The 13,616-nt window shown below is 39.7% G+C and overlaps 1 protein-coding gene across 2 annotated transcripts in view; it reads right to left on the bottom strand.

Annotated features, from left to right (window-relative positions):
- The window catches only part of LOC109112058 (E3 ubiquitin-protein ligase CBL-B-like), a 64,999-nt gene that overhangs the window by 2,086 nt on the left and 49,297 nt on the right, over positions 1-13,616 (bottom strand). Inside the window, exons 7-18 of one of the 2 annotated variants that reach the window (XM_042765172.1) lie at positions 13,363-13,500; positions 11,692-11,779; positions 11,465-11,596; positions 8,701-8,892; positions 6,420-6,587; positions 5,970-6,332; positions 4,463-4,548; positions 1,524-1,652; positions 1,379-1,443; positions 1,054-1,158; positions 257-412; positions 18-140 (exon numbers count right to left, since the gene is read on the bottom strand). In XM_042765172.1, coding sequence (XP_042621106.1) covers positions 18-140; positions 257-412; positions 1,054-1,158; positions 1,379-1,443; positions 1,524-1,652; positions 4,463-4,548; positions 5,970-6,332; positions 6,420-6,587; positions 8,701-8,892; positions 11,465-11,596; positions 11,692-11,779; positions 13,363-13,500 — 1,745 coding nt within the window. The remainder of the gene's footprint in view (positions 1-17; positions 141-256; positions 413-1,053; positions 1,159-1,378; positions 1,444-1,523; positions 1,653-4,462; positions 4,549-5,969; positions 6,333-6,419; positions 6,588-8,700; positions 8,893-11,464; positions 11,597-11,691; positions 11,780-13,362; positions 13,501-13,616) is intronic. The other variant, XM_042765173.1, reaches the window with a different exon arrangement.

Genomic DNA, 13,616 nt, shown 5'->3' with positions numbered 1-13,616 from the left:
ACTTTTTCAATTATTACCCGAGGTCGGTGGCAGTTGATCATAGTCTTGCGGAGCCCTGAATGGCTTCTTCATGTTGTCTCCTGTTAGTCTCCGCACAGGGGGACTGGGAGCCGAGTTATTCAATGCGTCTATGAAAGTGTCTGTGAACCACACCAATGATTAGACACCAATTTAACCCAAATAAAGCAGTATTTGTTATTTGTACTACATTAATAGTGTATACTACATTAGTAGTGAAATGTGGGATCAGCCTCACCAGGGCTGAGCAGGAAGTGATCGTGTCCAGACAAGGGGCGGGCAGGTCTGGGGTAGGGTGAGGAGGAGGAGGGTTCTGTGAAACTGTTCCTGATGGGGGGAGGAGGTGGAGGCTGGGACGGAGGAAGAGAGTTGAACGGGTCTTCCATAGGAGACGCTAAGAAAACAGAGAGAGAGAGAAATCGAGTCTTTCTACATGCCTCAGAAATCCCTCCTCTCACCAACAGATGGAGCTGAAATATCATTCAGGCATGAAATGATTGCTCTCTACATCTAAATGAATTGTTTACTCAATTGCTATAACACATTTTATGAAAACACTGGTCACACTGGTCATACCCAGTTTTAATACTACTGTTTTTAATGTATTTTTGATCAAATAATGCACCTTCTATACAACTATACAACTAACAGCATTAATTTTTGTGTCAAAGCAATTGAGAAAGCGTAATTATATATTACCTTAAAGTTTATGAAGGTGGTATGATTATGAATTAAATTGAAAGACAATTCAATATACTCAAGAATCAAAGATTTATGGAAGTGAAGGTGAATAAATGTTAGAAAAGAGGCACAGTACAAACACACCTTGTGCACATCACACAGCTCTTAATTTAAGCTAATAATAAAATTTAGCGACTCAATAATGAATAATGACTGCATAGTAGCTCGCAGCTCATTTTGTGTAAACTAGCGCAATAGTAAATGCAAAACACAAAGCAACAAAATAAATAAACACCATTGAACAGTCTGCTAATCAGGCGGCCAATCAGATTGAGGCGATGTGCCATCGGCTACCTTGAGGGGGCAGTAGAATGTCGTAGTCTGAGGGTGTCCTGTTGTTGAGGGGGCACTGTGTGGTGTGAGCCACACCCGAAATCAACGAACCAGAGTCAAACCCACCTGAGGGACACAACACAGAGTTATACTAACCAACAACTGGCCTCTGAGACTTCAACCAGCATCGGCCGCCACATAAAACAATGTACACTTTAGTCCCTGATGCTACAAACACACACAAACTCCCACAATCACACAAAAAGATGGCCATACAAAAAAGTGAAGATGACAGATGAAAGATGGTGTGTGTCTGTATTATGTTTATAAGTGTGTGTTCTCTCACCATGCTCTGGAGGTTTAGGTTTCTTTACGTCTGTTGAGAGATCTGACGAGCCGTTTTCTACAGCCCTTTAGGGAGAGAAAACACATGTAAATGTGGGCGACACATTAAAACAGTCATTGTTTCACCATCATGTGTGTGTGTTTACCTGTTGGGGATGCGGAAGGGGATGCAGATGGGCGGTTGTGTGATGCAGACGGGATGTGATGAGGGAATCTGATACTCGTCCTCCACGCTGTCCGGCAGACTCCGGTGGCTTGTGAAGGGGTTGGTGTGTCTGTAGATCACAAAAAACACATTTCACAACACGTAAAGGAACAAATGACACCACAGAATCAGAACCACCCAATCCCATGATGCTTCAGGCATCAGATCAGCCACAGATCACACTGACACCATTCAGCCCTACATAGCATGTTGCTATGCGGTCAGTAACGGGTTCAGATAGTTTTTAGCATGTTGTTATGCAGATGGTACAGGGGTTTCGGAGTTGTTGTTTTTTTAATAAAGACATGTTTTCCCTTTTTTGCCTGTTTTAGAATAAATCTGATGACATAGAAAAGTAAAAGCAGTTCATTGTTCAACAACAGCATTTTTTGAGACATCATTCATGGATGTACCATGGAAGAATTGATACATACTTGAACAACTCCCTAGCTCCAAATATGAATTACCGCATTAGCAAATACTCAAATAAACCGCCTTCGTAAAGTGTGGTATAAACGTATGCAAATATTTACAATGATGACAGCGTTGTAACTGATGCTGAAGCACTCATAGAAAAAAAGCTCTTTGACGGGAGAGTTGGACGATGTTCTCCGCCTTCGTGCTGACTCACTGAAATGAGCACTCTGCAGTGTGCGAGCTGGTCACTGTGAGATTAGCCAGTTTAATCACGTAATGCTCTAACTAAGAGTCACAGGCTGGGCCGAGTAGGCAAAGCCGGTCAATATTTAAACAGGTGGGTATCTACCGGATGGAGAGAGGTTAACTAGCTCTGGCTAAAGGGTGGTCTTTCCAGCCAAGTCTGAGCTGCTACCACGATGCGCCATTAGAGGGCACTTTAGACATTTCTTGTCCTTGTGACGATGAGGAAATTCATTACTTTTTCGAAGTGCTCCTTGTTTCCAAGACACCAAGAAGACAGTGTTTATGGAAGTACATTTGCCAAGTCTTTAACAGAAGCCAACCATAGCAGTGTGAAAACACCTATGAGAGAGAGAGATGACAGGTTCACGTTTTGCTTTCTTTAAGGAGGTGGAAAGTGCTCTCAAAAGTTCCAAGACGTTGGTGTGTGTGTGTTTCTGTACAGTAAGTGTGATGCTCATCACAAAGAACCCAGTGTGCCCTGAAGCCAGCAGAAAAGCCTTACTATCCTTACTAACAATACAATGATCTCAGCCTCTATAAACATCACTGACGCAGCTCTATGGACAGATACGCACATAGACACACAACACTATTCTTCTGTGCTCTAAACAACAACCATTGTGGTTTCCAGAGCCTCTCGGTTTCATCTGTCAAAGCGGTGACAGAAACATGGTTTTTCTTGTAGCAGGAACTGCAAAGAGCACAACAGTGTTGCATGAATGAAGCTATTAACATTGACAACCAAACCAATGACTAGTGCGAGGGTGCTATGGGTGATAGTCAGAGCATTGCTAAGCATTTGCTAAGGTGTTTAGATTGTTTCTGGAACACTTTATCAACCGTATACTAAAAACCACTCCTTAGCAACTATATAGCAATGTATTAACAATACTGAGAACACCTTAAAAACATACTAAAAGCTACTCAGAAATCTACTTAAAATTTGCTATACTATACTAATGCTATGCTGTTACTATGACACTCATTGTTTTTAGAATGCTTTATCAATCGTACAGCTACATACCACTCCACAGCAAAATACTAACAATACTTAAAACGACTTTGTAACAGTGTTTTTAACCTTTTCCTTGAGAAACTGCAAAGTAACACCTAAAAAAGACACTGAATGCCTTAGCAACCTCATAGCAAAATTTTTACAACTGCTCGGAACACCTTAGCAACATACAGAGTAGTTTTTAATACATTGTTATAGTTCTGCTAAGGTGTTCTGAATGGTTTTTAAAATGTTGCTATGCTGTTGATATAAGGAGTTCCTGTGTTTTTAGACATTGCTTTGCAGTTTCTCAAAGGACAGCAACATTCAAATGCGAATGTTTGGAAATTTTATCCTTGTGAAAAGTCCAATCACTTAGAGAAGTAATAGCAGACCTCTCCTGAACAGGCAACATTATTTGAGTCATCATGTATCTGTAACACAAAAACAGCACTCCAAGCAAAGTGGTGAAGTTTACTATGTTAACCACTTAACATAACAACAAAAATCCACCACTCTGAGCGCAATATAAAGGAAAGAAAGAGCATAAGTGTTTGTGACAGAGGATATATGGCTTGCTGCTTGGAGTGTATCCTCTCATAGGCTGGTTCTGCTTAATTCCCTCAAAAGCCCCACAGGAAGTCCACAACTGCTGGATCTATGTCTCTGTGTGTGTTTGTGTGTGTGTGTGAATGCCTTTATGTTTTTTTAAAGAGCACATGCTCTCTGGATCCTGGTGCTCTTGCATAATTGGCGCACATGTGTCCAAACACTGCTGTATATATATGTGTGTGTGTGTGTGTGTGTTGTTTGGCAGAGCTCTAGAGAAATACAGGATGCAGCCTGTGCACATGATCCCTGGATCACATTAACATATTCATTAAATCCACATGATTTTTTTGCCTTTTCACAACAAAAAAATCATTTGTATGTAAAAGTAATAATTCAGTCATGGAACATTGCGAGATCAGATCAATAAGCAAAGCAGGAAAAGATGCTCTGGATCGGCATCAAGAGATCAGGAAGTCCACGGAAAAAATGCAATGCTTGAGAGCGACAAACAGGTGATTGTTTGGTGAGGCTTCCTTCAGAATAAAGAAAGATTTGGCAGCTTTACAGCAATTATGGTCAACATGCACGCAAAAACAAGAGCCGCAGCAGGGCTCCAAGGATGGGAGCGCTACGTGTGTGTGTACGTGTGTGTGTATGTGTGTGTTGCTTACCTCTGGTTGTGGTCCACAAGGGGAGGGGATTGACGCATAGGGGGGATGTCATACTCATCACCAGGTAACAGACCGTTGATGAAAGACTGCAGAGAAATGCATGCACACAAACACGCAATGTTAAAATAATACAACCAAGCCATTTTTGATAACACATTTTTAGATTTAGTGATCAATAAGCAACCAGTCATACAGATACAGAAAATATCCATATGGGACAGAATGAACAGATCTATAGTGAGTGAATACAGTACCCATTTGAACAGATCAATATTGGAGGGAAAGAGTATATGGATGGAGGAATGGATGGATGGATAAAACAGAACAAAAGGTGCATATATAGATTGATGGATGTATAGACCATGGATAGAGATAGAAGGATGAATGGAAAGATAGAATGATGGATGAATAGACGGATGGAAAGATGAACGGATGGACTGATTATAGGTTATTATAGGATGGATGGATGGATAATTAATTTTATATTTGAAACAATGTAATATTGTATATATACTATTCTGGTCAATCTTAATAAATAGATAAAAGAGAGAGAGAGAAAAAAAAAATAGAGAAAACAGTTAATACATTTTCATGCAGATTATCCTGTATATGTGTCTAGTAAATAAGCCAGAAGGATATTTTAGACCTCCATCATGGAGCTCTAGAAATCTCTGATGTCTGAGTCTGTTTATTTCAGAGATCAAGAGCAGCGTGTGATGCTGCAGGCGGTGGCCTGAACAGAGCTGTGTGGGCTTGTGACGGGAGAACAGGGGCCAAGCTCTCTGTGCCCACACTGTGACACTAAATTAATCCATATAGTGACATGCCCACCCAGGACAGAGAGAGAGAGAATTTTACAGTCAATTGGTGGTTTAATATAACTGCATGTTGCAAACCTTAGTAAAACAAAAGGATCAAAAAGATCCACATGCACTTCAAACAACCCAGAACATCTCAGAGACATTCTTTAGTTTCCAAGAAGGCTTTAATGAGAGACCTGCTAGAGTTTTGCAACCAGATATTTAACTCTCTTCAATATATAAACTCTCAGTAAGCCATGAATATGCGTGTATGTATTTTGCATTTTGGTGCATGAACCCGGATATATGCAAAAACACATGGTGGGGATGGAGGGCAACTGCAGTAGACATGAAAGGCACTGAATGCTTTTTAAATACCTCTTTTTCTAATGCCAGGGCCAGAAGCACTACAAACAGCCGAATTTCACAGCCTTGCTTTACTGCGAATATCGTCACTGTTGCTTAGTAACAGCCATCAGCAAAAAGTGAATATTTATGGCTTAAAATAGGCATGTAAGGGCTTGTGAATGAGTACAGAAGGTTCTAGGTGATTTCAAAGCACAATGTCCGGTCATTCTTCTGCTCTTATCTCATGTTCTTGACTCTGCTTATCGAAGAAGGGCATTCCAACCATAATATAAAGTGTCGCTCCTCAAAATGAGCATGTGAACGATGTGATACAGAAGAAATGTGTGTGCGTTCCTAACCTTACTACACTCTGACTGCGTGTTCGGTCTGTGGCTGGTCCGGTTTAACCCCAAGTCTGCACCGGAGCAGCTGAGGGGTCGTCCGTTGATGTGCACAGGGGCAGCGTGGGCTAATTTGGGGGAGCGGTCTGCAGCAGATGTCCTGCAATCTGACAAAGCAGTGCTGTCTTTCGGGCTCCAGGCCTCCAGGGGTGCTCTGGGGTCCCTAGGAAGGCCAGACGAAGAGGTGACAAGCCAGGGGGCCCGGCCTTCTTGAGGGATATGAGGTGGGCGTTCTGGTGGAGGTGGGGGAGGAGGGTCTCTCTGTGGAGGTGGCGGGGCAGGAAGGGGTTTATCCTGTTTTCTGGACACGCCTGGAGATGACTGCAAAGTGAAAAGAGAAATTTGGAACATATGGAAATTAAGTGAAGAAAAATCTAAAAATGTATTGCGATCTAAAACAAAAGATACCTTGGGTGAGCCTGTGGGACTAGGAGCAGGAGAACGGATGAAATCACGGCGGGGCGGCACGGGTGGAAGGTTCAAGTGAGGACCCATATGATCTGCAGCGGTTTTCCGGCGTTCACACACAGGGGATGAGTTCGGAGACATTATTGGTGAGTTCTGGATCTCCATGGACTATGCAAAGAAACAGAGAAACACTAATTGGTGATGATTTATGCAATATTTAGTAGCGCTTGCAAAGATAAGCATAATTATTATTGTTCATTTGTAGAGGTTGTTCATACCTGTAAGTTTAAAATGTGGTGCATGACTCATAATGCACTTTGCTTTTACTTTTCTAAGCAATAAAATGACCTAAAAAGTCTTACACTGAACTTGAGACCTTGGGACAATCAGAAATAAATCAGCTAGAGCAGTGGTTCTCTACCTTCTTGACTCCAAGGCCCCCAATTGTCAAAGACAATTTTAAAGTTTTTTTGTTTTTTTTAATTATTGAAACTTTGAGTGAAAATAATTAAATAAAAAAATATTTTAAACATTTTTAACTCACAAAGAGCTATTTCTACCTGCTTTTAAGAGCTTGTCATAACTAGAGAAATTTATATTCTTTACAGAAATGTCCATGACTTTTTAATCTTTTATTAGAAGATTTTATTTTCTAAAATAACGTTTCTTCATATATCCAAATTTTCTAAAACAATGGAAATTCTGGTTCTTAAAAATGTAAGTTTTTGAGGGAACAAATTAAAACAAATAATAGTTGCATCTGATTAAGCTTATATTAAAGCTTGATCTGTCTTATTTTAAATAATATTAAGTCATCTTAAGCCCCTTTGGAAATTTGCTGATGTCCCCTAGTGGGTTTCAGTCCCTTCAGCCCCCAGAACCACAGACCTATAAAAGCCTAGAAACCACCAAGAACACTCTAGCAACCAGATAAAAATACTCAAATCACCTTAGTGACCACATTGCAACAGCTTGACAGTCATCCACAACATTTCAAAATCATGTTATGTTTTACAAAATCAAGCAGCACTCAAATTTATTTTTCCAGAAAATGTAAAATCAGTGCAATACAGAAACACTCAATGTTGCACAGGTTTTGGTCTTGACTAAAATAAAATGCTTCTAACAAACAAGACAACGAGAAGAACAATGACAAACTCATTATTACCCTCATTATGATTGTGTACAAAGTTATCCAAATGGCCTATTACGTCCATGAATTGCTTTGGGCAGGTTAGGGTATTCAACTTCCTAATCAACTAATAGCCTCATTAGCATATCCATGAACAGAGCAAGCTGGCCAGCTTTTGTCCATAGAGCAGAAAAATATTTACAGAGGGGGAAAGAGCTGCTAATTCAATTTTCTATGAAACGATACGGGAAATGAAAGGTGAATAATGTGCACTTTGTACACTACACTTAGTACAAACTAGTTCTCACACACTAGGAGTCCAATATCCTCTACAACTTCTCTTGCAAGGGCATTATGAGGAGAGGAAAAAATATATATCTTGCATTTCTATTTAAAAACATTCCTGCTAGAAGGTGCCCTCTATTGCTCTCCAAGTTCTACCATTTAATGAATCTACACAGTGGAGCTGCGGAGGTTGTGTCCTCGTGAGGCAGGTTTCAACAGGTTTCTTCTTCTAATAAAAGAGACTGACATTTATGCTGGTAGAGAGCGGGAGGCTCTTGCACCTATACAAACGCAGGATATAGGCCTCTTTGAAGTCCAGTCAAGATTAAGATTGAAAAAAGGCTAGAAAAAAGAAGATGGTAGTAGAATGACAACAGTGATGAATGAAGTCTTATCTACGGAGCAGGTTTGGGCAGAAACAAACTTCTGCATACTTGTAAACATATCAGAACAATATGATAAAGTTAACATGAAATGAATTTGCAACCAATTTTGTTTACATAACGTGACATATTCCAGAGTGAAACAAAACAAAAAACTAGGTCTGGAATTGATTTTATCCATCATTATTTGACTGGGTCTTGAAAGTTGGCACCACATACAAGAATGAATGGGACTGAAAAATAAAAGGGCTAGGTGACATCATCCAAAAAAAGGAAGTTGTTTATATAAAATATATGAATTTAAATTGTAATAATATTTACAATATTACTGTTATTGCTGTATTTTTTTGACCAAATAAATGCAACACTGAGCTTTATTTGAATAACATCTTTTAAAAAAACTCATCAACCCAAAAGTACGTAATGGTAAGTAAATATAGTAAATTTTGATATGACATTGAAAATATCCTGGATATTTTACCTTCTTGATATGATCTATAACCAGCGATTCCTCTTTGTCATCATCATCATCCAGGTCCAGCATGGGGGAGTTGAAGTGGTCCAGGAAGAAGCACTTGCCCCCTTCGTTGCGTGGGTCAAACGGATCAACAATAATGGGCTCGGTTCCTTTGATCTCACAGCGACAGAACGGGCAGCCCTGACCATCCGAATCCTGCAGACAAGAGTCGAGGACACACTGAGCGAACTTTAAAATACTAGCACACACTTGTGACACAGACAAACACTTGTTGAAGTCCAGAAAACCTCCTCTTAGACACAAGCACACACACTGAGCGTAGTACCTCCGGTGATCTCTACCCCAATGGTTCTGGGCTGCTTATTTGTATAGTGCTGTAAACACTGACAGACTGTTGTGGAAATATGCGTCGGCCATGAGGAAGCTCTTTATCGGCAGGATCTGACGAGCTATGCTTGATTACAAACAGCTGGAACGCACATGCTACCCCCTCAAGCCGAGTACTGAATTTCTCTTTTTCGGTTTAGAAAACAGCAGAGTAAGACAGACACACATGCAGGCAGGCAAGTTCATCATATTGCACGGCTCCGTACGGCCTGGAGACAGCTTACACACGGCAAAATGAAAAACAATCATCTTTCACTTCCTTCATTAAACTCGGAGAATCAAAGTGTGTTAATATTTACAAGAACAAAAGATGATCATGGCTGCCATCTGGTTGAGGGGACACTGAAAAGACATCAAAGTGTCTTTTGAAACCTAATCCTAATTAAAGCCCTTGAACGGAGGAAAAAGAAACACACCCGTACTGACTCGGCATAAAACATGGCCATTAAAAACTAAAGGAGTGAGATTTCTAAAGGATAGTCACCATCCAGACTTCACTGCTGTGTGTGTTCGTAAACTTACCTTAAAAATAGCAATGAATAATAATGCCTCTGCCAGCTAGGAGGTGAGACGACACTTCTCTAGGCTCTCAACCGGTTCAATGGTTTATTTAACGGTTAGGTCCTTTTTATAGGCAGGTGACAGGTTAAAAGAGAAGCCACTTTGGCTGTTCTAGAAAGTGAGAGGGTGAGCAACAGCAGAAGTCGTCACACAGCACTAATATTATGTCTCTTGTTGTCCAAGAATGGACTTGTGATGGACCACAGCTTTTTAGATGTCATTTTAGATCTATTTTAATAGAATGAGTGTTGAGTAACAATTCTGTAATAAAGCAGACATCCTTCTTCACACATTCTCATGCTTAAATGTAGCACAAATGCAAGTAAACACTTGCATCTAAACTTAAAGTAGCACATTAACTATGTTTCACCAACATTTGACAAGCGGAAAGTCTACAAATAACTTTTCTTAATTTTGAGCTGCATGTCTACGGTTTTATATTAGACATTTTTCAGAAAAACTTTTTTTTTAAATTTTATTCTGAAATTATTTGTTTGAAAAATGTGTCTGTGCTATAGTTCAGGTTAAAATTAACGGCACTTTGGTTTGACATTTTCTTATTTAAGGCAGTGACATTCAAACATTTGTAAGCGTCAAAATAATTCTTTAGGGGCCATTGTATTGTTTTGATGAAGTGCTCTTCTGAATTCAATTACCTTGAGCACTTCACTTCAACTTTCACGCAGTAAAGAACACAGGTTCATGGTCAATAAGCACAAATCTGATCTTCAGCCTCTCAGAAATCCAGATGGTAGCAGATCCACGTGCAGCAGAGTGAAAAATACTGCAACCAATAGAACAAAAATCACACAACACTACAATAATACTGCTTCTTTCTCAAATTTTTGAGGACATTATTGGAGTCAGAAAGAAGGAACGGAATCAGTGGATGATGCTGGCCAGATTCAATCCTGCTTCTGCCACATTAGCATCAAGGTTCAAATCAGAAATATGATTGGATCCGCTTGAGTAAGTGAACTTTCCTTTATATCAAGAAAAAGCAGCATGCATCTGGCTGAAGCATCCGAGTTTAGCTGACCCTACCACGGCCCTGAAATATTTGTTTATCAAAAGAGAAGCTCCGATGCTCAGACAACGCCCTAGATCTGAACATTTCTGGCAATTCTGAAGATACTTAACTGTAAACACAAACACACTTCACCCCACATATCTAACATCACCCATGTAAACATACTCAATCACAATCATACACTGACACACAGAAACACACACCCAGAGGATAAATGCAACCAGAAGGGACACATTTGCCTTTCCTTCACCTGCTCGCTGTGGTGCCGCTTGCATTTGTGATCAGGACAAACGCAAGGGCAACGTAGAGACAGATTACCTGCTGTTCTTTCCCCTCTGAGTCCTGATAACGCTCAGTATTCAGGTCAAAACATGACATTAAAGCACTTCTAACTAAATCCATCAGATGAGCATTGGGCATATATATATATATTTTTTTTTTAATTAGTGTACTGAATTAATAAGTGACAACAGTGCCATCAAAGGCATGCTTAAGATGAAATATGAGATTACATTTTTGAAGAAATTAAAGAAAAATCACTTTCAGTAGAATTTTTTAATCTCGTGTAATTTTAAATCAAGGTAATTTCAATTTCAATGTCAAATTATGCAAAAGTGGGAAAATATTAATTATTTGTAATTAGAACACAAAAAATTCTAACTATGAATTTTCAGGAGGAGGAGTTTGGCATTTCACACTCACACACACACACACACACACACACAGTTGTAAATTTGTATTTTAAGGATTAGGTATTTTATTGAAGTATAAAAACATCTTTATACATACCTGCCATGATGTCAAACAGGAAGTGCACATGAGGTGACCACATGGCTCTATCTTAACATCTTTATCATTTTCGGCACAGATCTTACACAGTTGAAACGTGGAGCCCATCTCACAGTACAACTCATACTGCTCCTAAAAAGACAGAAACAAAAGAGAAAAAAATTGATGAAAAAGATAATATACAAAATCTGACATATAGCCTACCCAAACATGCATCGGTTACTAACCTGTGTGACCTTAATGTGGTCGTGTGGGGTGGGTTCACACAGACCTGTGAGATCTGGGTTATAACTGCGCCCATCTGGAAACAGATAACTACAGATGGAGAGAAAGACAGCAAAAAGAGAACGAGGTTAAGAGACTTGTCCTCATGTGCAACTGGCTCTGTTGCATCTCCATTAGCAGTGCTGTGAAAGTGGGCCACCTCCCCAGCCCATCCAATCACAGCCAATGTCTGAACCACTGCACTTACAGCAGGGATCAAACCTCTCGGCTGGGGCAATCAGATGAGACAGAAAGAGAGAAAGAGAGAGAGAGATCCAGACAAAATCTGCAGGGTTTTTTTTCTGCATTTTCTGTGTTGGAATGAATTCAGCAGAATGATTTTAAACAGAATGGTTAAAATGTGTTAAATAGAGCTGACAGCAGTAGATGACTGAAAGCATAATCAAAAAATATCTAAAAAAAAAAAAAAAACTACAGAATGCAAACAAATTAAATGACAGGTGTTCAAATTCTGTAGAAATCAGTTTCTTGTGTGTCAGGCCCGCGTCCATTAACAATATTACAGTGCTCTTTTTGTGTGAAGAAAACAGGCATATCAGATTCATTATCTAAACAGAATTCAGAGACCATGGTACAGCTCAGATGGTGTGAGATTGGCATGTGGCGCTGGGCCGGGCAGACAGAGCCACAAAACCAGTGATGTGATGTGGTTCAGAGACAGCTGACACAGCAACAGTGACAGCTACATGCAGCTAAACCAGCCAATGATACCCTAAACAGACATGCCAGTAAGACACCTGCCAACAAAGAGAAAGGGGTGAACAGTGTGTGTGTGTGTGTGTGTGTATGTGTGTGTGCTTCTTTTTGTTTGATTGTTTGCCTGAGAAAGGGGTGAACAGTGTGTGTGTGTGTGTGTGTTTGTTTACAAGAAAGGCTGCCAATTTATCACAGCATATTGAACAGATAGGGTGCTTCACAGAAGAACTATGGGAGTTGATTCCAGGAAAATGGGACAAAATGAGCAGATCTGGACACAGGGGCGCCAGAACCCCGTCTTTGGCCCATTCAATCATACTAAGTCAGTTAATATTAAAATATGAACCACTGCTGGCTCAGATGCAGGAAATAATTACTTATATGGATGTATAAAAAAAGCCAATCAATGCTCCACTTAATAAAATTAAAAAGCAAAGTGGTGCTAAACCTACAAACTGCACTTTTATGGTTTACTGCACAGCTGTTACCATTCTGAATTCTATTACTGAAGAAAATTCATGTAAAAGAGAAAAACTATTGTAACAAGTTACAAAGAATGGATACATTTTACAGTCCTTGATCTTCATTCCTAGTACCTCTACTTCAGATATAGATTAATCATTAATTATAATTAAGTCAAATTTATTTTTATAATAAACATTGTTTCAAAGAAACTTTACATAAAATCATGAAGTTATTGTTTATAATATCGTAATAGGTCCAAGCATTATAATTGCATCAAGCAAATCGCAGCTAGACATTAAATCAAAGAAAGATAAAATACACTAATAAAGTCAAATGTGAACCTGTGAAAGATCATTTAATGATGGAGTGGAATGGTAGGGTTGGGTGTGGAAAAACTACTAAGCCAAAGCTCTGATGTTTATTTAATAGTTTAATCTGTCTGAGGTACTCACAAGCCTTCTCTGCATCCATCGATGAGTGCCTGGAACAGTGGCTTATTATGTGGGATGGTCTGCAGGATGTTGCCGTCACTGGTGACGTAGCCAATGGCCCACTGTCCTAACCGTGTACAACTCAGCCTGAAGATATAGCTGGGGATGGAGCGAGAGAGAAACCAACTGTAAAAAAAAACCATAATGCATACCCAAAGCAGCTGACACATAACACGAGCACGAATGAGGTTATGTAAATAGAACACTTGTGTGCT

Source organism: Cyprinus carpio, chromosome A10, assembly GCF_018340385.1.
Source record: "Cyprinus carpio isolate SPL01 chromosome A10, ASM1834038v1, whole genome shotgun sequence".
Lineage (NCBI taxonomy): Eukaryota > Metazoa > Chordata > Actinopteri > Cypriniformes > Cyprinidae > Cyprinus > Cyprinus carpio.
This window is presented reverse-complemented; position numbering and strand designations above follow the sequence as displayed.